This window comes from Orcinus orca, chromosome X (assembly GCF_937001465.1).
Source record: "Orcinus orca chromosome X, mOrcOrc1.1, whole genome shotgun sequence".
In the NCBI taxonomy this organism is placed as follows: domain Eukaryota; kingdom Metazoa; phylum Chordata; class Mammalia; order Artiodactyla; family Delphinidae; genus Orcinus; species Orcinus orca.
The window spans coordinates 90188968-90211937 of NC_064580.1; the positions used below are offsets into that span (position 1 = coordinate 90188968).

The 22970-nt window shown below is 38.9% G+C and overlaps 2 protein-coding genes and 1 pseudogene across 11 annotated transcripts in view; 1 reads left to right on the forward strand and 2 right to left on the reverse strand.

Moving 5' to 3' along the window:
- LOC101287598 (nuclear RNA export factor 2-like) overlaps nt 1–22970 on the reverse strand; it is a 544209-nt pseudogene that overhangs the window by 309887 nt on the left and 211352 nt on the right.
- Nucleotides 1–22970, reverse strand: part of LOC101286095 (nuclear RNA export factor 3) — a 383514-nt gene that overhangs the window by 28001 nt on the left and 332543 nt on the right. The window lies entirely within an intron of this gene.
- On the forward strand, nt 10982–12536 carry BEX4 (brain expressed X-linked 4). The gene is made up of 3 exons (XM_004286520.4): nt 10982–11133; nt 11532–11609; nt 11945–12536. The coding sequence occupies exon 3, from the start codon at nt 11950–11952 to the stop codon at nt 12310–12312; it is 363 nt and encodes a 120-aa protein (XP_004286568.1). The 5' UTR covers nt 10982–11133; nt 11532–11609; nt 11945–11949; the 3' UTR covers nt 12313–12536.

Sequence of the window (22970 nt, forward strand, 5' to 3'; positions counted from 1 at the left end):
TTGCTCTCATATGGTCCAGGGAAGGGGGTGGGGCAGGGGATTCTTTGTTTTATACCAGCAAATTTTCTGTAAGTCTGTGATTTGTTTTTAACAACAACCAAAATCAAGGAGCATGTCTTGTTTTCATCAGAAACATGGGCTCATTTATATAGATAAGGGCTGAAAGGAACTCCTTTGGGTTTTACAACAATGATGCCATTGGTGACCTTGTTGAGAGCAGATTCAGCTGAATGGAGAGGCAATAGACAGGGGTGGGTTGAGGAATGACAGGGAGGTTAGAAAGTGGAGACAGTGAATATAGTTCCCCCTGCTTTGAGAAGTTTGTTGTTTATGAAAATGAGGAGAGAGGGGAGGATGTGGCTTAGGAATATTGATTTGTAGGGAAGGATTTTTGGTATATTTGTTTAGCTATTCATTGGAAGGAGAAACATAAGCCAGTTCGTATTAATTTTGAAAAGGAAAGGCCTTGTAAAGAAAATAGAGAGTTCAAGGTCTAAAAGTTGATGAAGATAAGAAATGCTCAGCCTTTAGTTTTTCTGGCTCTTCTGCATTGCCAGGACAGTGAACAAACACTGAATTCAGTATTTTCAGGTGGCTGGGTGTGGAGGATGTTCTCCTACGAAAAGGTCTTTCTATACAGCTCTTCATATAACATACAATATATATAAATTATACATACACCAAATTACAGCAATGGATATTTCCAGGGTTGCGGCGAAATATAGATGTTATGTACACTTCCGTGTTGTTCGAATTTATCTTACATCCAAGATTTACTACTTACGTAATTATAATAAAAATAACATTTTAAAACAGGAGGTTTGAATTTGGTCTTAAATTTATTTGCAAATTTTTTGTTGTAGAGAGAGATTTACTTTTCTGAAAATATGTCCATAATTAATAGTGAAGGGGCTGGGGAGGAAGCAATTAGAAACTACGTATAGCATCATCCCAAATTTTACTTATCAGACAGGATCAGAGACTGCACAGTTAATAGCAGTGGAAGCACAGGGTCTTGTGCCACATTTCACATCCAGAAAAGTCCATCAAGTGGGTTTAAGGGAACCCCTGGTGCTCCCTCATCCCCACCTAATCTGTTGTCCTCAACTGTGAGGTTCAATTTGCAATTCCAGTTCTCCTCACCAGCTGGTGAAGACCTCTACTTTCTAAATTTTCCCCAAGCATATAATATTTTTTTAGCAAGGAAAGAAAACCAAAGCAATAAAGATTTTTGTTTGTTTAAATAGGCTTTATTTTGTAGAGCAGTTTTAGGTTCAAGGAAAAATTGAGCAGAAAGTACAGAGAGTTCCCATGTACCCCTTGCTCCCACAAACCCACACAATTCCCCTCCTACTGTCAATATCCCACCTCAGAGTGCTACATTTGTCACAATCAATAAACCTATATCTATACACCCTTTATTACCCAAAGTCCATATTTCACGTTGTCAAAAGTATAAACATTTTAAAAAATAATTTTTACAAAGCAGGTTCTAAAACTGGAAGTATGAAACAAGCCTCTATCTCATATACAATTAGGTAAAAGTTGTAAAGATGTATGATCACTGCCAGAGGCTGATCGTTCCAAAACTGACATTTCATTCATCCTTTCACTACATATTTATGAGCAATCTCTATGTGCCAGGCACTGGCAACCTGTATTCAAACTCCTATTTCACACCTCTCTCTCTCTGTTCAGCCCTAAACTTATCTATACAACTGCCTACTTAGTGTCCCTGTCCTTTACAACTGCAAGATTCTAGCAGAGTTTTCACATCGAATAAGTTTACATGAGCCCTAGAAGGTGACTGACTGTCTGCGGGGGAGTCAGCGTGCTAGTGTAGAATGAGAAAAATCAGGGTTAGAATCCCTGTAATGCCTCTTACCAAGCTATGTGGCCTTGAAAATTGTTACGAAATACTTGCACTATTCCTTAAATGGTATAGTGTTTTATGAATATATGTATGTACGTATGTATGAGTTTCCAGCTGTTATGTGCCTAAGCATGAAATGTCTGAGTCTTAGGACATGAATAAGCTCTACTTGAAATTATAAAATTGTTCCCCCAAATGTTTGCACCTTTTTAAACTGCCACCAGCAGTGGGTGAAAATTCTCAATTTATACATCATACTCCTAACAAAAAAATAAAACAAAAACAAACCAGAACTTTGGTATTTAGAGAATTTTAAAATAAGTCTTCCTCAACTGATGACTCTGAAATATTGCTTTCTGTTGTTTTCACCTCCATTTCCCTAATTACTGATATAATTAACCACCTTTTCTGATATTTATTGTTTTTTATGCATTAAGAATATGAAACCTTCACTGGTTAATGGCCTCATTATTTTGTCATGCCCTTCTTGAGAAAATATTGTGTGCCAGGCAATGCCAGTCAAAATCATCAGAGGAGATGGGCTTTGAGCTAAATCGTACAGGAAGAGTAGGATTGTGAGAGGAAGTGGAATACATATATGGACATTCCTGGCTATGCACAGGGCATGGAAGAGGAAATGTACCTAATGTGCTTGGGGTACACAGCCAGGAGACAGTCTGATATGGCTGAAGTGCAGCCTACAAGGAGGGATGGGGCAGTTGATGAGGAACTCTGACTCACTTTGCAGCATCCAAAAACTATTAAGTGGCCATCTTTAGCCCTTATGAAAACAGAGCAGAAAGGGACCTTAGCAGTTACCTAGTCCAGCAACTTCAGTTTGCAGAGAGAGTAATGAGACTTAGAAAGAGTAAAGTAGAACATGGCCACCATGCATGTTTTAGGCACCTAATGGGATCAAGGTACGCAGGCTCCAATTCACATTTCATTCCAGACTTCTTACATGAGCTCTAATCCTGTGTATCTATCAGAAATCTTCAACTGGAGGAAGATAAATCCCCTGGTAACCTGTACCACTCAGCACGGATTCCCCTACCCAAAAAAGCATAAGCTCAATCATTCCTCATCCTTGCAAGGCTACCATCTAAAAGAGAAGTCCAAGTGGGAGAGTGGCGAGACTATGGTCACTAGATTCAGACAACCCTTGGTGAGAAGATCTCCTCAGCCTTTTACTAACTGTGGGGCCTGGGAATGATATTTAACTGCTCTGACCCTCAGCCTTCCTCATTTTTAAACCACCAGTGTTGGGCACCTAGTGGGGCACTTCAGGAGATGCCAATTTGCTTCCCACTTTGACTCTTCCTTTCTTAAAAGAGGTGTCCTGGACATGAACTGAAAAGCTTGACTACTAGAGGGAATACTTGAAAATGTAACAATAAAGGGATATGCATGCAAATTCATTACCTGCCCACGTGAGTTTCTGTGCCAATTTGTTATGTTAGAATTGGCTGCCTGATGGAGTCCTGGAGAAAGAATGTTATTATAGGGACTTCCCTGGTGGCGCAGTGGTTAAGAATCCGCCTGCCAATGCAGCGTACATGGGTTCGATCCCTGGTCCGGGAAGATCCCACATGTCACGGAGCAACTAAGCCCGTTTGCCACAGCTACTGAGCCTGCGCTCTAGAGCCCGTGAGCCACAACTGCTGAGCCCGAGTGCCACAACTACTGAAGCCCGTGCGCCTAGAGCCCGTGCTCTGCAACAAGAGAAGCCACTGCAATGAGAAACCTGTGCACCGCAATGAAGAGTAGCCCCAGCTCGTCGCAACTAGAGAAAGCCCGTGTGCAGAAACAAAGACCCAACACAGCCAAAAAAAATAAATTTAAAAAAAGGAATGTCATTATATCATTTGCATTTAATTGAAGGATCTCCAGTCGAGTCTAGGATAGGAGAAGAAAATCTCCCCCACCCCTCTATTTCATAAGCTCTCCAGTTGTCTTATTTTGACTTCTAGATTTAGCATCAGAAAAGTTTGTGAACTTTGATCTTGAGGCACAGAAGCTGATAAGGAAGCACACAGTGTGTTATTGACTTGGCTAAGTAGAACACTGAAATGAGAGTCAGGGGTTCCCATCATAAAGGCACTTTGGAGAGGTCACTCCCACCAGCCGCATTGATTAAACAAGATAAAAATATTGAGTTCTCCTAGCCACTCAAGAATGTTACCACTCAGAATACCAGGACAAGGGACTTCTCTGGTGGTCCAGCGGTTAAGACTCTGTGCTCCCAGTGCAGGAGGCCCAGGTTTGATCCCTCGTCAGGGAACTAGATCCCGTATGCCACAATTAAAACCTGGAGCAGCCAAATAAATAAATATATTAAAAAAAAGAATACCAAGACAAAATCATCATCACCTTCTGGATACAAAATACTCATTTGATGTTTTGTGTATTAAGTCAATTTATGAATAATTTACAGGAGTGAAAAGAAAAGGGATAACAGAGGACAACTAAATCAGAACATTTAACAAGAATTTAAACATATCAAACCCAAATTTTATTCCTCACTTTCCTGGCTTTGAATATAGGTATACACAAATAGCCATCATCCTGTGAATGTAACTTACTCATCAACTCTCATGCCTGAATCTGGAATATATACATCTTGTAGATACCGATTCTTCACTTCTATCTCACTTACATCCCCAATAAATTCTGTCTTACCACCACTCTGGTTCATCTTGTACTTAAATCATCAAAACAAAATTTTTCAAAACTTTGACAGCTCATAATTTCATTTAAGGGAAGACAGCCATTGTCTTGCTCCATAGTTGCAAAACATTTTCATTTTTAGATTGATGAACACCAATTAGAATGATGAATCCAATGACTTTTTTCCACTTATACATGATCTATTTCCTTCTAATTACCTGATTTCAGCATTTGTCTACTTAGAAACTTACTGATTAAATGTTGGACATATATTAAATATATGATATCATAAAGATGACAGAAAGTTTCCCCATGTCCTTTGAGCAAAACACGGCATTTCTAGTTCTTGTCACAACATACTGTATGACTAGTGTCAAACTGATGGAGAACACCATTTATCATTTTGGTCCTTAGAAGTACATTATTCACTGGTTGATTTTTGAGTTTGAGAAAGTTCATCTAAGATACTGTCGTTTGAAGACTCACAGTTTGATATTGCTGTCACTGTACTTACATCTTCTGATTTAATAACCATAAAATGAATTCCTCTCTCAATTTCCGTCTGTATGGGAAGAAAATGGAAAAAAAATCCCACCTGTGTTCAGTGAAAGCTGGATTAAATAAATGCAAAGATGGAGTCTTTTGACTTCTTTTATACCTTCTTGAAAGATAGTGTAATACTTTGGACAATGCAGTAAAAAACTAAATGGTGATGTGATATGACTTGTTTCAGTATTGCGTCATTCTTAATGTAAGCTAGTCCATCATTCTTGCATTATCTCAATTTTTTTAGTCTTTTTAGTATACCTGGGAATAATTAGCTAACAATAAAATAATTCTTAGGATGATGAATAGCAAAATGTCTCAAGATATAGAAAAAATAAGATCAATAAGATCCCATATGTTAATTTTACAAAAGGGCCCAGTTGTCCCACGTGGTGTGTGCAAGGTAGAATGAACACACCATCTCTATTATTATTATCTCTATTTAAAAATAAGAGATAATATTCTCCTCATTCTTAGGAAGATTTCTAAGAAAGAATAGAAAACATAAAATAGCAATCCTTAAAAATACTTAGAAATGCTCAAAGAAAAGCTCAAAAACAAAAATTTGTTGCAGTGGACCCTGATAGTTTGTTTACCAAGAGTTAAATGAGATCCCATCTGGAAAAGCAACCTGAGGTCCTAGATGAACACTGTGCTTCCCAGTAATTACACCAGCAGTCAAACTGAAGATATCATAGAATTCTGCATAATAGGTAACAGACTAATGGTATAGAAGCAATTTCCCCTAGGAAAACACCATTTTTAAAATTGAAGTATAGTTGATTTACAATATTGTGTTAGTTTCAGGTGTACAGCAAAGTGATTCCATTATATATGTACATATATATAAATTCTTTTTCAGATTCTTTTCCATTATAGTTTATTACAAGATATTGAATATAGTTTCCTGTGCTATACAGTACATCCTTGTTGTTTACCTATTTTATATATGGTAGTTTGCATCTTTTAATCCTATACTCCCAATTTATCCCTTCCCCCACTTTCCCCTTTGGTAACCATAAGTTTGTCTTCTATGTCTATGAGTCTGTTTCTATTTTGTAAATAAGTTCATTTGTACTATTTTTTAGATTCCACATGTAAGTGATATCACACAATATATGTCTTTGTCTGACTTACTTCACTTAGTATGATAATCTCTAGGTCCATCCATGTTGCTGCAAATGGCATTATTTCATTCGTTTTATGGTTGAGTAATATTCCATTTATATATATATATATATATATATATATATATACACACACACACATATATATCACATCTTCTTTATCCATTCATCTGTTGATGGGCATTTAGGTTGCTTCCATGTCTTGACTGTTGTAAATAGTGCTGCTATGAACATTCGGGTGCATGTATCTTTTTGAATTAGAGTTTTCGTCTTTTCCGGATATATACCCAAGAGTGGGATTGCTGGATCATATGATAACTCTATTTTTAGTTTTTTAAGGAACCTCCGTACTGTTCTCCATAGTGGCTGCACCAATTTACATTCCTACCAACAGTGTAGGAGGGCTCCCTTTTCTCTACACCCTCTCCAGCATTTATTATTTGTAGACTTTTTGATTATGGCCATTCTAACCAGTGTGAGGTGATACCTCGTTGTAGTTTTGATTTGCATTTCTCTAATGATTAGCAATATTGAGCATCTTTTCATGTGCCTGTTGGCCATCTGTATGTCTTCTTTAGAGAAATGTCTATTTAGGTCTTCTACCCATTTTTTGATTGGGCTGTTTGTTTTGATATTGAGTTGTATGAGCTGTTAGCATATTTTGGAAATTAATCCCTTGTTGGTTGCATCATTTGCAAATATTTTCTCCCAGTCTGTAGGTTGTCTTTTCATTTTGTTTATGGTTTCCTTTGCTGTGCAAAAGTTTATGTTTGATTGGGTCCCATTTGTTTATTTTTGATTTTATTTCTTTTGCCTTGGGAGACTGACCTAAGAAAATATTGCTACAATTTATGTCTGAGAATGAGAAAAACAGCATTTTAAAAGGTATTTGTTGGTCTAAGCATGAAGCACAGGCCACTTTTATAAGAATCATCTGGGCTCTTGTTAAAATCGCAACTTTTAAGACCTTACCCTAGACCTTTCCCTGGAGTTTGAGGTTCAAGAATCTGTATTTTGAACAATTTCTCTGGTAGATTCTGATGTTCACTATAGTTTGAGAACTGCTGGATAGCAAATGTCCAAGATTTCTTTAAATATTTTGCATACTGTGATCTCTGATTCCAATGTCAGTTGGTTTTGCCATTCAACTTTAATTATGTTTCTGTTTTGGTGTATCTGGTAGGTAACAATTGAGACATGCAGCATTTGTTTACTGAGTCCTTAAGACAGGAAAGGCCCTTCCCCTTATGGGGTTTACATTCTCTTTTGGATACACATAAAATAAAAAAATAACTAATGTAATTTCAGTGAGTGAAGAATGCCATGAAGTAAATAAAAAAGAGAAATGGGATCAAAAATAATATTTATGGAGAAGGCAGTCAAGGATTTCCAGGGCCACCCAGTTTGACAACTTCAAAGACCATCACTTACTTTGACTACACCATACATGATGATCCCTGGAGCTGTGCCATGCTTTGTCACTAGAGAAGGCCATGCTATGGACGTGACTTTTCAGCTGAGACTTGGATGATAAGAATGAGTTGAGGGTGTGTTTGAAGAACCTTTGATATTAGCCTACGGAACAGCACACTCTGATGTGGGAGTGAGTATGACTTGTTCCAGAAAAAGACAAAAACCAGTGTGGGAGCCTGGTGGGAAAAGTGGGGAGAGACAAAGCAGAAAGAAAGCTATTGTAAGATATGGGAAGAAAACTCAGGCCTAGCAGGCAATTTTACCACATTTCCATAGTCAGTATACTTCTTCAATATCTGAGACCACTGGGGCACAACATCTATTCTGTGCACAAACCTTCAACACTCTCTCACACCTCAACATTCTCAACTGCTCTTTTGGCTTCTTGCTTTTTTGGAAAAATAAATGCTATCACAGAAGAGATTGTCTATATGTCCCCCAGCACCAAACATACCAATTTACCTGCCTCAGCACCTATGCTCACTACTTTCCCTGCAGTGACAAATCTTCCTATGGTAGCCCTTCTCCTAGCAATGGATCACCTACTCCAGGACTCTGATTGTGTGATTATCCCCATTTTCCCTTGAGCCAGCAATATTCCTCTTTCTACTAGATGAGTGAATATATGCATGAATGAACAAACAGATGAACTCATGAAAGATTTGAGAGTTGGGTTGGGGGTATAGAGGGAGGTGTTAGTGTGATTCTCAGATGTTCCACCTGATTATCTGTGTGACAGGTAGTGATATTAACTGGGATGAGCAACATGTAATGGATCCTTTCTGGAGGGAACATGATGGGCCATCCTGATTTCTCAGTACCTTTGTACACCCAAGTGGGAAAGTTAAGAATGCAGCAAGATATTTAGATCAGAGACTGAGCTAGAGAGGGAAATGCAGGAATCATATGTGGATGGACAGCAATTGAAGATATAAGTATAGATGAGATGGCTGCCAAAGGAGAGAACATGGCATGAAAGGGAAAGGTGGGCATGTGCTTTACAAGCCTGAGGAGACCCAAAGCTTTCACCTCGGCTGTCCTTCAGGCTCAGGCAAGTAGGAAGTGAAGACTAATGCAGAGTTGTAAATGGCCTGGCTAAGACTGAATGAGTTCCCCAGCAAGGACCAATTTGCAAAGACTGGGAGAATGTTTCTTCTTTTTTCTTCTTCTTTAACTTTTATTGACTCCAGGTATTTAAAGTAACTGTCAAAACATCAGCTGACCACTAAGCTTAGGCAACAGACTTTAATTGACACACATGATAAAGAATACAGACTTTACAAAAATTGTTTTAAAAAAATCACTAAACAAACAATCAACCACAAACCAATAGCCAGCAACAACAAATCTTGGGGAGAGGGAAGAATATGATTTCCAGAGTCACCACATAGTAATATTCAAAATGTCCAGTTTCAATAACAAAAAATTATGAGGCACACAAACAAAGTACAGCTTATTCACAGGAAAAAAATTAATAGAAACTGTCCCTCAAAACTGTAAATCAGGGCTTCCCTGGTGGTACAGTGGTTAAGAATCTGCCTCCCAGTGCAGGAGACACGGGTTCGAGCCCTGGTCCGGGAAGATCCCACATGACGCGGAGCAACTAAGCCCATGCACCACAACTACTGAGCCTGAGCTCTAGAGCCCACGAGCCACAACTACTGACCCTGCATGCCACAACTACTGAGGCCCAAGTGCCTAGAGCCCGTGCTCCACCACAAGAGAAGCCACCGCAATGAGAAGCCTGCACACCTCAATCAAGAGTAGCCCCTGCTTGCCCCAACTAGAGAAAGTCTGTGCGCAGCAACGAAGACCCAACACAGCCAAAAATAAATAAATATATATATATATATATATATATATAAAAGACTTTAAATCAACTGCCTTTAATATGACCAAAATGGTAAAGAAAAAGAACTAAAATAAACCAGGTGAATGATGTTTTGCCAAACAGGGGATATCAGGAAGAAATTATAAAAAAAAAACAATAGAAATTCTGGAGCTGAAAAGTACAGTAGCTGAAATGAAAAATTCAGTAGCAAGGTTCAACGTCAGATGTAGACAGGCAGCAGAAAGAATCAGGGAACTTTAAGATAAGTCTATTGAAATTACCCAGTCTGAGGAGCAAAAAGAAAAAGGAGAAAGAGAGAAAGAAGAAAGATTATTTGAAGAAATGATGGGTAAAACTTTTAAAATTTAAGGACAGTCACAAATACATCCAAGAAGCTCAACAAATTTAAAGCAGGATACACTCACCAAGACACGTTACAGTCAAATTCTCAAAACCAAAGACAAAGAGAGTATCCTGAAAGCAGCAGTAGGCATCAGGTTTTATTTGGACCCTGGTCCAGGCAAACTGTTAAAAAAACTATAACAGAATTGGGAATTTGAACACGGATTGGACATTAAATGATACTAATGGATGATTAATTGTTAGGTGTGATAATGGTATTATGATTGTCAGTAAAAAAGAGTCCTTGTAGATGTGCACTTTGAAATACTTATGCACAAAGTGATATTATGTCTGGAATTTGCTTCAAAAATAATCTCTAAGGGTGGGAAGTGGGTAAGGATATAGATGAAATAAGATCGGCCATGAGTTGTTCCAGTACACTTTCAGTTGTTGTGTACACTGGGTGACGAGTACATTGCCTTTCATTATACTATTCTATTTTTGCATGTTTGAAATTTTTCCATAACAAAAAATAAAGTTAATGTAAACTATAAATAGAAGGAATTTTTAATCAAAAACAGGAACAAAACAATAAAGTGTTAAGAATAATTAGAAACAACTCCATCTCCTTGATTCACTTACTGTTGCCCCCACCATGCATTTGCGTATAGAGAAAACGAGAAAACAGTGGGCATTGGTAACAAGGAGGACAACAGTTTGGGGGTGGGGTGTTTGGGGCACCTTGCTCATCATAGATATTCTTGCATTAATTTTGTTTTTTGAGAATATTGCATTAAAGTGCGATTTATCTTCAGTACAGAGGGGTTTTGCACCCCCTAAAATGTTACGCCTGAATCCTGGAACGGGGAGGGGTGTATCCTGGGAGCAGAGGAGGGCAAAGGCAAGTCCCCTGAAGAGCAGTGGGAATGGCCAATGGCCCCCTGGGAAGATACTGTCCTTCTACGGCCGTTAGAGAAAGGCCCAGGAACACACAAAAAAAGGAGAGCTTCGGGGCCCAGGCCGGTGCTTGAACAAGTGACACGGGGTGCAGGGGGAGTTGCGCACGGCCGGCTCGGCGCGACCCCGTAGTGCAGGAGAGGGCGTGGCAAGGGCGTGGCGTCCCGCGGTGACGGAGGCCTCACGTGAACGGCCAGCGCCGACTGGCGCTCGCCGCGCTCTAACGGTAGACCAAGCTGTTGCTCGCTGCCTTCTCGGTCCCTGCGGGAGTGCGGGCCGGGGTCGGCCCCCAGAAATAAGAGGCGCGGGAGGAGCAGGTAAGGGACCCGGAGGGGGCTCCCCAGAGGTGGCGTTGGCGAACGGACACGGCCTGCGGACCCCTCCCCGGGGATCCGGTTGCCCCGGGGCGGAGACCGCAGCCCCCATGCCCCCTGCGGCCTAGCGTTTGGCCACAGAAAACGGTAGGCCTTCTCTGGTGGCGGGCCGCGCGGCCCTGAGGCGACTGCCTGCTTCTCGCAACACAGCGAGCTTTTCCGACACCCCCGCCCCGCCCCCTTTCTTCTCGGGGTAGAAAATGGTGGTCGGCGCGGGGGCGGCTGAGGATGGGAGCGGGGGACGCTGGGTGGGGGTGGCCGGGGGTGGGAGATGCGGGGCTGAGAAGGGGCCGAGCGTCCGGATGCAGCAGCCCCCCTTCCCCCACCCTTACTCTCTGCAGGTCTGCGAGTCGAAGTGTTGCGGCGGCGCACTTGCAGCAAGAATCGGGAGGAGCAGGAGACCGCGAGGATAGGCCCAGGTCTGTGCGGGGGGCAGTTGGGATGTGGGGGGAACGTGTGGATAGCCCTAAGAAGCCCCAAATACTGCCCCCTACCCCATCCTCCATTTTGGTGCTTGCAGAGACGTGGGCATGGATAGGCAGGGCAAATGGTGGGTTTTGGGCGAGGGAGGGGGAGAGCTTGGACTGGGGGCCCCCTAGAGGGCATAAGGAGCCTCTCAGGTGGGAAAACGAAAATTTGAAGAGCCTTTACATCCGGGGCTGGAAGTCTTGAGAGGTGCTTAGTAGGGCCTCTGTCCTCGGTGCTGATCAGTCCACCCAGAAAATAGTCCATTCTCTTGTCTTTTGTCTTCTAGGAGCAATGGCGTCCAAAGAGGAACAAGCAGTAAAAAATCTCAACATGGAAAATACCCAACAGGAAAAGGAAGGCGGGGACCAGGCCCCTTTGCAGAATGGAGAGGAATCACGCGATTTAGGAGGGGGTAGAGGCCAGAAGCCTGGAGGAAATGTCAGGCTGGGACGGATTAGACGACTTGTCCCTAATTTTCGATGGGCCATACCCAGCAGGCATATTGATCACAATGAAGTGGGGGATGATGTAGAAAAGCACGTAGGGCAGATGATGGAAATCAGGAGAAAGACTAAGAAGCAGCAAATGAGGCATCATTTGCGCTACCAAACTCCTGAACCTGACAATCATTATGAGTTTTGCCTTATACCTTGAATCCTAAGATTATCCCTGAGGTCAGTAATGTGGCCTCTGCTCTACATGCTTGTAGTTTTTCTGATTTACTTTTTCTGTAAACCTTTTGGTGTTTCCACTTACCAGTTTCTAATTGAATATTGCTTTGTCTCTGTGAAACTTTCTGTCAGCAGGGCAATTTCATCCAGTTATAGGAAAATTATTCTTTTCATAATACGAAATTAATAAAGCAGTTTACAAAGCAATCTTCCTGTGACACACAAGTCTTTATTTTTTGTTAATGTTACCTTTCCTCTCCTAGATCCCTGGACTCAAAATCTCAATTGTCTTTTGACTATTTTTTCTTGTCCTCAACCAGAAAGGATCATATTCATAATTCAGTATCTTTTAAGAATGTATGTCGTACTGTTTTTCAAGGAGTGTGAGTCCACCATCTGCATAAAAATACCTTGATGGGGGAGCTTTTTTTTTTTTTTTTTGCGGTACGCAGGCCTTTCACTGCTGTGGCCTCTCCCGTTGTGGAGCACAGGCTCTGGATGCGCAGGCTCAGCGGCCATGGCTCATGGGCCCAGCCGCTCCGCAGCATGTGGGATCTTCCCGGACCGGGGCACAGACCCGTGTCCCCTACATCGGCAGGCGGACTCTCAACCACTGCGCCACTCAGGGAAGCCCGATGGGGGAGCTTTTTGAGAATGTAGGACCTCTGGCTCCTATCTTCCAGACCCACAGAGTTGGATTCCAAAATTTCCATTTATTAGTAAACTCCAGGTAATTCTAGAGTACACTGAAGTCTGAGGCCACTATTGTTTGTATGTATGTTGGATATCTGTACATATGTGTGTATCATTGTATGTATATTCCATGAACGTATGTGTGTTTCATGTCATTAAGTGTAAACAAAGTACGTGGAATAACAGGATGAATACTTCCTGAATTCAATGGGCAAAAATGTTAAAAAAGTACAAGACCCTAAAATAGACTGATTATAAGAGTGGTAGGGACAGTGGCAGATGAGGGTACTGGAGTTCAGAGATGCTAAGTACCAAGGTTACCCTCTGCTGTGCATCTTGGTGGGGGGGGGTCTGATCTGGGACATTTTCTATAGGACTTTGTCATCTGGAGGTGGAGAATATTTGACTTTTGTAACTGATAACAAGCTGAGGAAGATCAAACTCAGCAAGACTGAGGCTGTTGTTCTATATTTTGCTTTTTAGTGTTTCCAATGTAGACACTTTGGAAAAGTGTAGACATTTTAATTTTTAGAATAGAGCAGAAAGAAATCTTAAAGTTTCTTCAATCCAGTGTACTTCAAAGTGAGAATTGCCACCTATTACAACTCTTGAAATCAGTTTTGTGGGTCACAAGCAATTTTTTAAAAAGAATAAACAAAAAAACATCAGAGTTCATCACCCATGAGTAGTGTTAAGAATTATCATTTTGAGAAACTTGTTTTAGTTTTACATGTAAGAAATATTGTCACCTTATAAGATGTATTTCTAACTAGGTCACAGGGTAAAAAAACGAAGTCATTTTATCAGTCCAAACTTCATTTCACAGATGAGGAAACTGGTAGGAAAGTGCTTTTTCCAAGGTCACACAGCCAGTGAGTAGTAGAGCTGGGACCACAGTTTCCAGTTCAGGGTGATTGTCTCCTCACCACAGTACCTTCACAAGACATGACTTGGAAATTTTTGCAGTGTGTGCTTATTGCCAGTGGTGTGTATGGACAAACTTACACAACTTATACAAAATCACTGTTTATTTGATGTTCACACTTTAGTCATCAGAGTCCCTGCACGTTCAATTGAGAAACATATTTAAGGAGGACTCTGACCGTTAATATTTTGGGGCTGGAATGATCTTTCATTTTCTGTCTAGAGGAAGGGAGAGTCTGATAAAAAAAAATGCACAGGTGAACTCATAGGCACTTCATAAAGGCTAGCTGATGGAGTGATGTTCGTAAATGGCTTTTTGGTCCCTCAGAAAATCAATACTGTGCCTTCTACCCCAATCCTAGATTTCCCAAAGCAGCCTCAATTTTTTTTAAATATGGGAATGAGATCAGAACTTGACTGGTGGAAGGAAAGCAAGGCAGCCTCACCAGGGTTTTTGGGGATGGTGGGGGATGAGAACAGACTTTCTGGAAGAAGTAAGGGTCAATATTTTGGTTCAGAGTATGGTTTTTTGAAGAACTGAAATCCGCTCCCATTGGTGTTTCTGAGGGAGCGGGATGATGCAGTCAGAACTTTCTGGAAGTGATAAAGTTCAAGGAATAAGGTCACAATGTGATTGTGGAAAGAGAAATTAACATCCCTCTCCTGGGAGTTCCTCTTATGGTAGGGGATGAGTACAGAATTTTCTAGAAGCAGTAAAGTTCAGGGACCATGATCAAAACATGATTGCTTAAAGTCGAACTGAAGGAAGTGCCCTTTCCTGGATGTTTCTGTAAGGGTGGAATGAGGCCAGAACTTTCCGGAAAAAAGTAAAAGTCAGGGAGCCGAGTCAGAAGGTGATTGAAGGAGAACTGAGTATCACGTGAATGCTTCCATTAATTTATATATCCCATAGGAGAGTCAGTTTTTCCTGATCTTGGTGAACAGTACAATCTGACTTTTTAAGGTAATGATGGAGAGATGTCAGTGGGAGTGTCCTAAAGAAGACTGCAAGGAAATAAAATGAATCTCTTATGAAAACAAAAGAAAAGTGAGTCAACCAGGAACAACAAAAGGAACTAATACATTCATCCCTATCAGTTGTTTATACTTTCATGTTGGTAAATTTTTAGTATCTTGAGGAAAATATGTATGTTTTTACAGATTTTCAAGCAAGGATTGGGATAGAAGTCTAGTAAATAAGGAGAAAACGGGGAGATCTCTGAGGAGGGTCAACCTTTCAGCAGCATATGCTGTTTTCTTCAAATTACAGAAAATGGAAATATCACTGAGGGAGTATTTAAAGAGACCAGCAAGGAAAAAAATGAACTTACAATGAAAAAAGCAAAAACAAGTAAATCAAATATCATGAGAATAAACAACAAGACAGATTATCACTCTCAGCCTTTTCAGTTAGTACCTACAAGTGAGTAATTATTTTAGCTTTATTAAGGTACAATTGCACAACATTGTGAATCATCTATACTTCAATTTTTTTAAATGTACAATTAAAGTTTTAGAAGTACCTAAAGTATTCAATTTGATCTGTTTTACATATATTTAGGCCTATGAAACCATGATCATAATCAAAATAGCAAACACTTCCATCATCTCCCCAAATCTCTTTCATCCCATGTGTAATCTCTCCCTCCTTACACCCCCAACCCCACTCAACCTCTGAGCTGTTTTTTGTCACTATAGTTTTCATTTTATAGTATTTTTAAATATAAAATGAATCATAGAGCACATGCTCTTTTATTTTTGTCTGGCTTCATTCTTTAAACATAACGATTTTACATGAAATAATAGCATATTCCTTTCTATTGGTGAGTGGTATTACATGGTACGGTGAATGCTTATCCATTCATCTGTTAATGGACATTTAGGTACATTCCAATTTTTGGCTATTACAAATAAAGCTGATATGAATATGCACGTACAAATTTTCGTGTAGACATATGTTTTAATTTTCTTGGGTAAATACCTAGGAATGGAATGGCTATGTTGTATGGAAATTGTAAGTTTCATTTTTAAGAAACTGCCAAACTGTTTTTCCAAGGAGGTTTCACCATTTTACATTTCTATCAGTAGAGTATTGGAGTTCTAATTTCTCCTCATTCTCAGCAATACTTAGTATGGTCACGATATTTTTGTCAATATTTAAAAATTTTAACCATTCTAAAGAGTGTGTAGTACTATCTTGTGGTTTTCCTTTTCATTTCTCTGGTGAATAATGATACACAGCATATTTTGATATCTTGACAATGTTTTAATTGAATTTTTTGTTTTCCTTTGCTGAGTTTTAAGAGTTCTTTAAATATTCAAGATATAAGTATTTTATAAGATGTGCAATCTGCAAATATTTTCTCCCAGCATGATTTGCCTTTTCACTCTCTTAACAGTGTCTTTCACAGAGCAAAAGTTTTCATTTTGATAATGTCCAATTTATCATTTTTTTTTCTTTTATGGGTGTCATACTTGTAAATATTTTCTTTTGGTGTCATACCTGAAAACTCATTGCCAAAACCAAGATCACACAGATATTCTCCTATATTTTCTTCCAGATTCTTATGCTTTACATTTACATTTTATGATTTACATTGTGTTGTACATGTATATTTAACACATTTAGATATATTTCAATGAAAATTTAACATTTAAGTATATTATACTTTGAGTTAATTTTTCTATAAGTTGTGAGGTATGTTTTGAAGCCCATTTTTTTTAGTTATGCGTGTCTAGTTATTTTGGTTTCATTTCTTCTTTTCCAATATATGTTTCTTGGAACTTTGTTCATAGACAATAATGTCATCCACAAATATGGAAAATTTTCTTTACTTTACAATTTGTATGTCTTTTATTTCTTTTTCTTGCCTTGTTGCACCAGATAAGACTTCCATTATGATGTTGAATAAGAGTGCTGAGAGTCGATATTCTTGCCTTGTTCCCAGTTTTGAGAGAAAATATTTGGTCCTTCACCATTTAATATGTTAGCTGAAGGTTTTTTGTAGAAGCCTTTTATCAGGTTGTGGACGTTGACTTCTATTCATAGTTTGCTAAGAGTTTTCATCATTAATAGATATCGCATTTTGTCAAAAGACTTCTTTGCATCTATGGCTATGCTCATGTGTTTTTTCTTCTTTGGGTTCTTAATGTGATGGATTGCATTGCTTGATTTTCAAATATTGAATTAGCCTTTCATTCTCGGGATAAACCCCACTTGGTTGCAGTAGATTGTTCTTTCTATGTATTGAAAAATTTAATCTGGTAATATGTGGGATATTGGTTTTAGTTTTCTTTATTTGTACTATATTTCTCTGCTTTGGTATCAGAGTAATGTTGACATTGCAAAATGAGTTGGAATGTATTTCTTAGTTTTGTATTAGTTTTCAAAACTATACAAACTAATACAAAAATGTATTAGTTTTCAATTACTGTCATAAGAAATTACCACAAACTTAGAGCCTTAAACAATACAAATATATTATCTTATGATTATCTAGGTCATAAGTCTCACCTGCCAAAAATCAAGATGTCAGCAGAGCTGTATTCCTTTCTGGAGGCTCTAGGGGAACATCTGTTTCTTTTCTCACAAAGACTGTTGGCAGAATTTAGTTCCTTGTGGTTGTAGGACTGAGATCCCTGTTTTCTTACTGACTGTCAGCTAAAGGTCATTCCCAGCTTCCAGAAGTCACCCACATATTTTGGCTCATGACCCTCTTTCTCCATCTTCAAAGCCAGCAATGGCTGGTAAAGTGCTTATTACATTTTGAATTTCTCCTCCTCCTTGTATCTCATCTCTCTGACCTAGATTGGAAATGTTCTCTGCATTTAAGGATTAGATTGGGCTCACATGGATAATCCAGGACAATCTCTTCATCTCAAGGTCCAAACCCTTAATCAAATCAGCAAAGTCCATTTTGCCATGTAACAAAACATGTTCATAGGTTCCAGGGATTAGGGTGTGGATATTTGTAGGATCATAATTCTGCCTACCACATATTCTATTTTCTGGAAGAGAGTGTGTACAATTGGTGCTTTTTCTTCTTTAAATGTTTGGTAGAATTTGCCAGTGTAACTATCTGGGCCTAGAGTTTTCTTTCTGGATGGTTTTAAACTATGAACTTGATTTTTTTAATAGTTGTAGGGCCATTGAGTTTATCTGTTTTATCTAGGGTGCTGTTTAAATTAGACAATATCTATTGATTGATTTGTGTTCAAATTAACTGTCTCCTTCCTCTGTCATCTCCATACTTCCATTGAATCCATCATGTCAGTTTTAAAACTTAGTTATTGCATTTTGCAGTTCTAAAACTTACATTAAGTTCTTTTTTATATTTATTTCTTTGCTGATAATTTCATTTTTAATTAGTTTTTCAAGAGTGATGGCTCTTTTGAGCATTTTTATAATAGTTGCTTTAAAGGCTAGCAAATATTTACAGACAGCATCTGTCATCCCATCATTGGTGTCTGTTGACTGTCTTTCCCCATGCTTTTTGAGATTTTCATGGTTTCTTATATGCTGAGTAATTTTGGTTCGTATATGGGACATTGAATATCATGTTACTAGATTTTGGGTCTTGTTTAAATCTATCATTTTGATGGCACTTTGGATTCTGGTTCTTTCCCAATACATCTGCCATTTAATGTTTCCTTTACAGAGAACTCAAATAACTGCACCACACATTCTGTCTGGTTTTTCACAACTGTGTTCAGTGCTACAGAAAGTTAGAATGTGCCTATTCTATCTTACTTGGAACCAGAACAGCACTGTTTAAATCTTTATGTTTACTTTTAATTTTTTAACTTGAAGAAAAATCACAAACTTAGAGAAAAATTGCAAAAACAGTACAGAGAATTTTTTTCCCTGAATTATTTGAGAGTAATGCCAGCCTGATGCCCCGTTAATCTTATGGTATGCAGAATTTGAAGAGGGCCCCTATGTCTTTCACCTCCTACCATTATGTTACATATATGGCAAAAGCGAGATTATTCAGGTGGGGCTAATTTAATCACACAAGCCCTTCAAGAGGAGAAACTTTTATATGACTGTTGGCAGAAGGGAAGTGAGAGAAATTGGAAGCATGATAAAGCTTGGATGCATCACCATTGCTGGTCTGAAGATGACAGGGGTCAAGTGCAAGGACAGAGAGAAACCTCTAGGAGCTGACAGCAACCCCCTGTCAAAAGCAAGCAAGGAGATGGGGACATCAGTCCTATCACTGCAAAAAAATTGAATTCTGCAAACAACCTGAATGAGCTTTGAAGGGGCTTCTTCCCCTGATCCTCCAGATAAGAGCCCAGGACAGCCAACACCTTGATTTCAGCCTCGTGAGACTCTAAGCAGAGAACTAGTCAAGCCCTCCCAGACTATTGACCTACAGAACTGTGAGCTAATAAAAGGCATTGTTTTAATCTGCAAAGTTCATGGTAATATATTACACAGCAGTAGAAAATGAACATAACCCCAAGCATCTTTAGTGCACATTTTCCACAAACACAGACATTTTCCAGCATAACCACAATACAATTATCAAAATCAGAAATTAACATTGATACATTACTACCATCTAAACTCAGACCCCAGTGGATTTTTAGCAGTTATTCTAACAATGGCAAAAGGATCCAGTTCAGAATCACTGGTTGCATTTAGTTGTCATGTCTATTATCCTTCAGTATAAAGTATGCCCTCAAGTCATGACTTTCATGACGTTATAGTTTAGTTATTTTTTACATTGCCCCTAAATTTGGGTTTGCCTGATATTTCTTCTTGAGTGGATTCAGGTTATGCATCTTTGGCAGGAATGTCACAGAAATGTTGCTGTAGTATTTTCTTTCTATCCTATCAGGTTTGTGAGGAGCCTCTTCAGACTGACCTCTGTGTCCTTTTGGTATGCCTCCCCCCATCATTTTTTGAGCACTTTGCTTTCTGGCACAGCAAAATGTTCCAGGCCCATTGTGTTCTTTACCTGCCCCATCCATGTAATCAAACATTTCTCCAAGGAATTCTTGTTCTTTTTATTGAATAATGGTATTTAGAAGACAAGATATGGATACTAGGTGTGCTTATTGCTATTGGGGTGCTGGGCTCCTAGGCTCTCTGGGAGAAAGAATTAGAGTGAATTAGAATTAGAGTGGAAAGAATTAGACAATATTGGTATGTGTATACATACACACACAGACATAGGTACTCACACATATATATCAATACATTCACACATTTACATCTATACTGGGGCATACCTCAATTTGCTGCAATTTGAAGACACTACTTATTTTACAAACTGAAGGTTTGAAGCAAACATGCATCAAGCAAGTCTACTGGCACTATTTTTCTAACATTTGCTCACTTCATGTCTCTGTCACATTTTAGTAATTCTTGCAATATTTCAAACGTTTGCATTATTATTATATTTGTTATAGTGATCTGTGATCAGTAACCTTTGCTGTTACTACTACGACGCAATGAAGACTCAAATGATGGTTTACATTTTTTTAGCAATAAAGTATTTTTAAATTAAGGTAGGTACTTTTTTTTTAGACATAATGCTATTGCACACTTAACAGACTACAGTACAGTGTAAACATAACTTTTTTTTTTTTTGGCGGTACGCGGGCCTCTCACTGTTGTGGCCTCTCCCATTGCGGAGCACAGGCTCCAGACGCGCAGGCTCAGCGGCCATGGCTCACGGGCCTAGCCCCTCCGCGGCATGTGGGATCTTCCCGGACCGGGGCACGAACCCGTGTCCCCTGCATTGGCAGGCGGACTCTCAACCACTGCGCCACCAAGGAAGCCCTAAACATAACTTTTATATGCACTGGAAAACCAGTGTGACTCACTTTATGCAATATTCCCTTTATTGTGGTGGTCTGGAACCGAGCCAAAAATATCTCCAAGGTATGCCTGTATTCCTTTAATTATGTGTATCATAATGTATTGAGCCAATCCTCTACTCATGGGTATTTGTGTTGTTTTCAAATTTCAATATTATCATTATTGTTCTAATTGACATCTGTATACAAACCCCACTCCATAAAGGTTGTGCTTATATATTACTCCCACCCACAGCATATAATAGTTCTATTTACTGACACCCAAGCAAGCACAGAATCTTATCAACCTTTTTAATCTTTTCTGATTTGATTAGACAAAAGAAGGATTTCTTTTGTTTTCGTTTGTAATTTTTCTGTTGTTAGTTGAGTTTCCATTTGTTTATTGGCCCTTTATGCTTCCCTTACTGTGAATTTCCCATTCATATCCTGAGTCCGTTTTGCTATTGAGTTGTTAGAGCCACTCAAATATGATTAACTCCAAATCTATAATACATGTTGTAAATATTGCATTGCATTGCATTGTTTATATGTATTTTAACATGCTTTATGATGTTATTTTGTTTTAAGGCATTTATAATATTCTTTATGGAATTTTCTGATTACAGTAATAATACATGCTTATAGGAGAAAAAGAAAAGGAAAAGAAAATTTGAACATGCTAATAGGAAAAACATTCAAAGACTAGAGTATGGTAATAACTTTTCTAATATCCTAAAGTTAAAAAGATTAAATTGGCCCAGAGGACACAGCAAGACATAGTTGTTAAGAACCGTGACTTTAGATATAGGCAAATTGGGTTCAGTTCTTACTTTGCACAATTCACTTAACTCCTTTGTCCCTCAGGTGTCCTGTTTGTAAAAAGTAATTCTAATGTATTTCAAATAGTTATTGTTAAGATTAATTTATTTCATTAATTTATTCAACAAATTTATTGAGTACCTACCAATTACTATTTTAGGTCAGTAGTTCTTAAAGTGTAATGGCCAGACCAGCAGCATCACCTAGGAACTTGTTAAAATTGCAAATTCTCATGCCCCGCTCCATACTGAATCAGAACTCTGGGGGTAGGCCTCAACCATCTGTGTTTACAAGTCTGCCAGGTGATTATGATGTGCTCTAAGGTTTGAGAACCACTCCTCTAGACATCAGGGTTATAATGGAGCCCAAGACAGACAGAAGAAACAGATTGAAGGTTACAAGTATGAAGCACTTGTCTCATAAGCACTCAGTCAGGACAGCCCTGAGAACCAATAAAATGACATTATGTACTATCTTTTCACTATGCTTTTCTAAGCAGGAATTTTCCAAGCACATTTGTTGGTCCACCAAACAGCATGAACTTCTGGAAAGGGAGATGGAGGTTGCAGTACTCCACTATTGCACTAGTTGTAATAGTTGTGGTGAAATTATGGTAAACATTCAACCCAATAAAAAGAACAAGAACAAAAGCCAAATATCAAAGGAAAGGGCCTTTTAAAAATTGATCCCAAGGTAGGTAGGAGTGGTACATTCCTGCCTTGATGGGGTGTTTAATATGTGTAAGATATCTAGATAGTAAGGTACCTTAGTAGGCACTTAGGAGACCAAGATGACAAAAGATATCTTTGTTTTAACTGGGCACAATATATGGGAAATAATGATACTTAACACAGTACTTAGCCTTATAGATTGATTTGTGGGATATAGATTGTGTGAGAGTAAGGAGTGTAATGTTCCAGCTTGAACTTAGTGGGTCTCTATAAAATGAAAAAGTTCAGATAAGCCTCCTGACCTGGAAGAGTGGCCTTAATAGGAGAAAATATAATGATTTGAACTTAATGAAACAGTCAGGCAGACAGAGTTATGCATGTCAGAGTGGCAAAGCAGGAGCAATCCTCACTATAGTGTGGTGCCTGTTGCTCAAATTTAATTGCTTCCCCACCTCCCTAGCCCCCAATGCATTCATCATGGATAGGAGGTGCCTGTAAGTTAAAATAACTTTGTGTTTGTATGTATGATGCATCAGGGCCCAAGCAACAGTACCTATCTGGGTAAATATTAAAGTGGAGAGAAAAACATTTTTTGTATTTTTTGCATATCTGTATTTTCTCATTTTCCTGAGAACATGTTTTACTTGTGTCACAAAAATAATAAAATGTTTAAAAATAAAAAAGTGAAAATTATTAAAATAACAAGTCAGTTGATACACACACA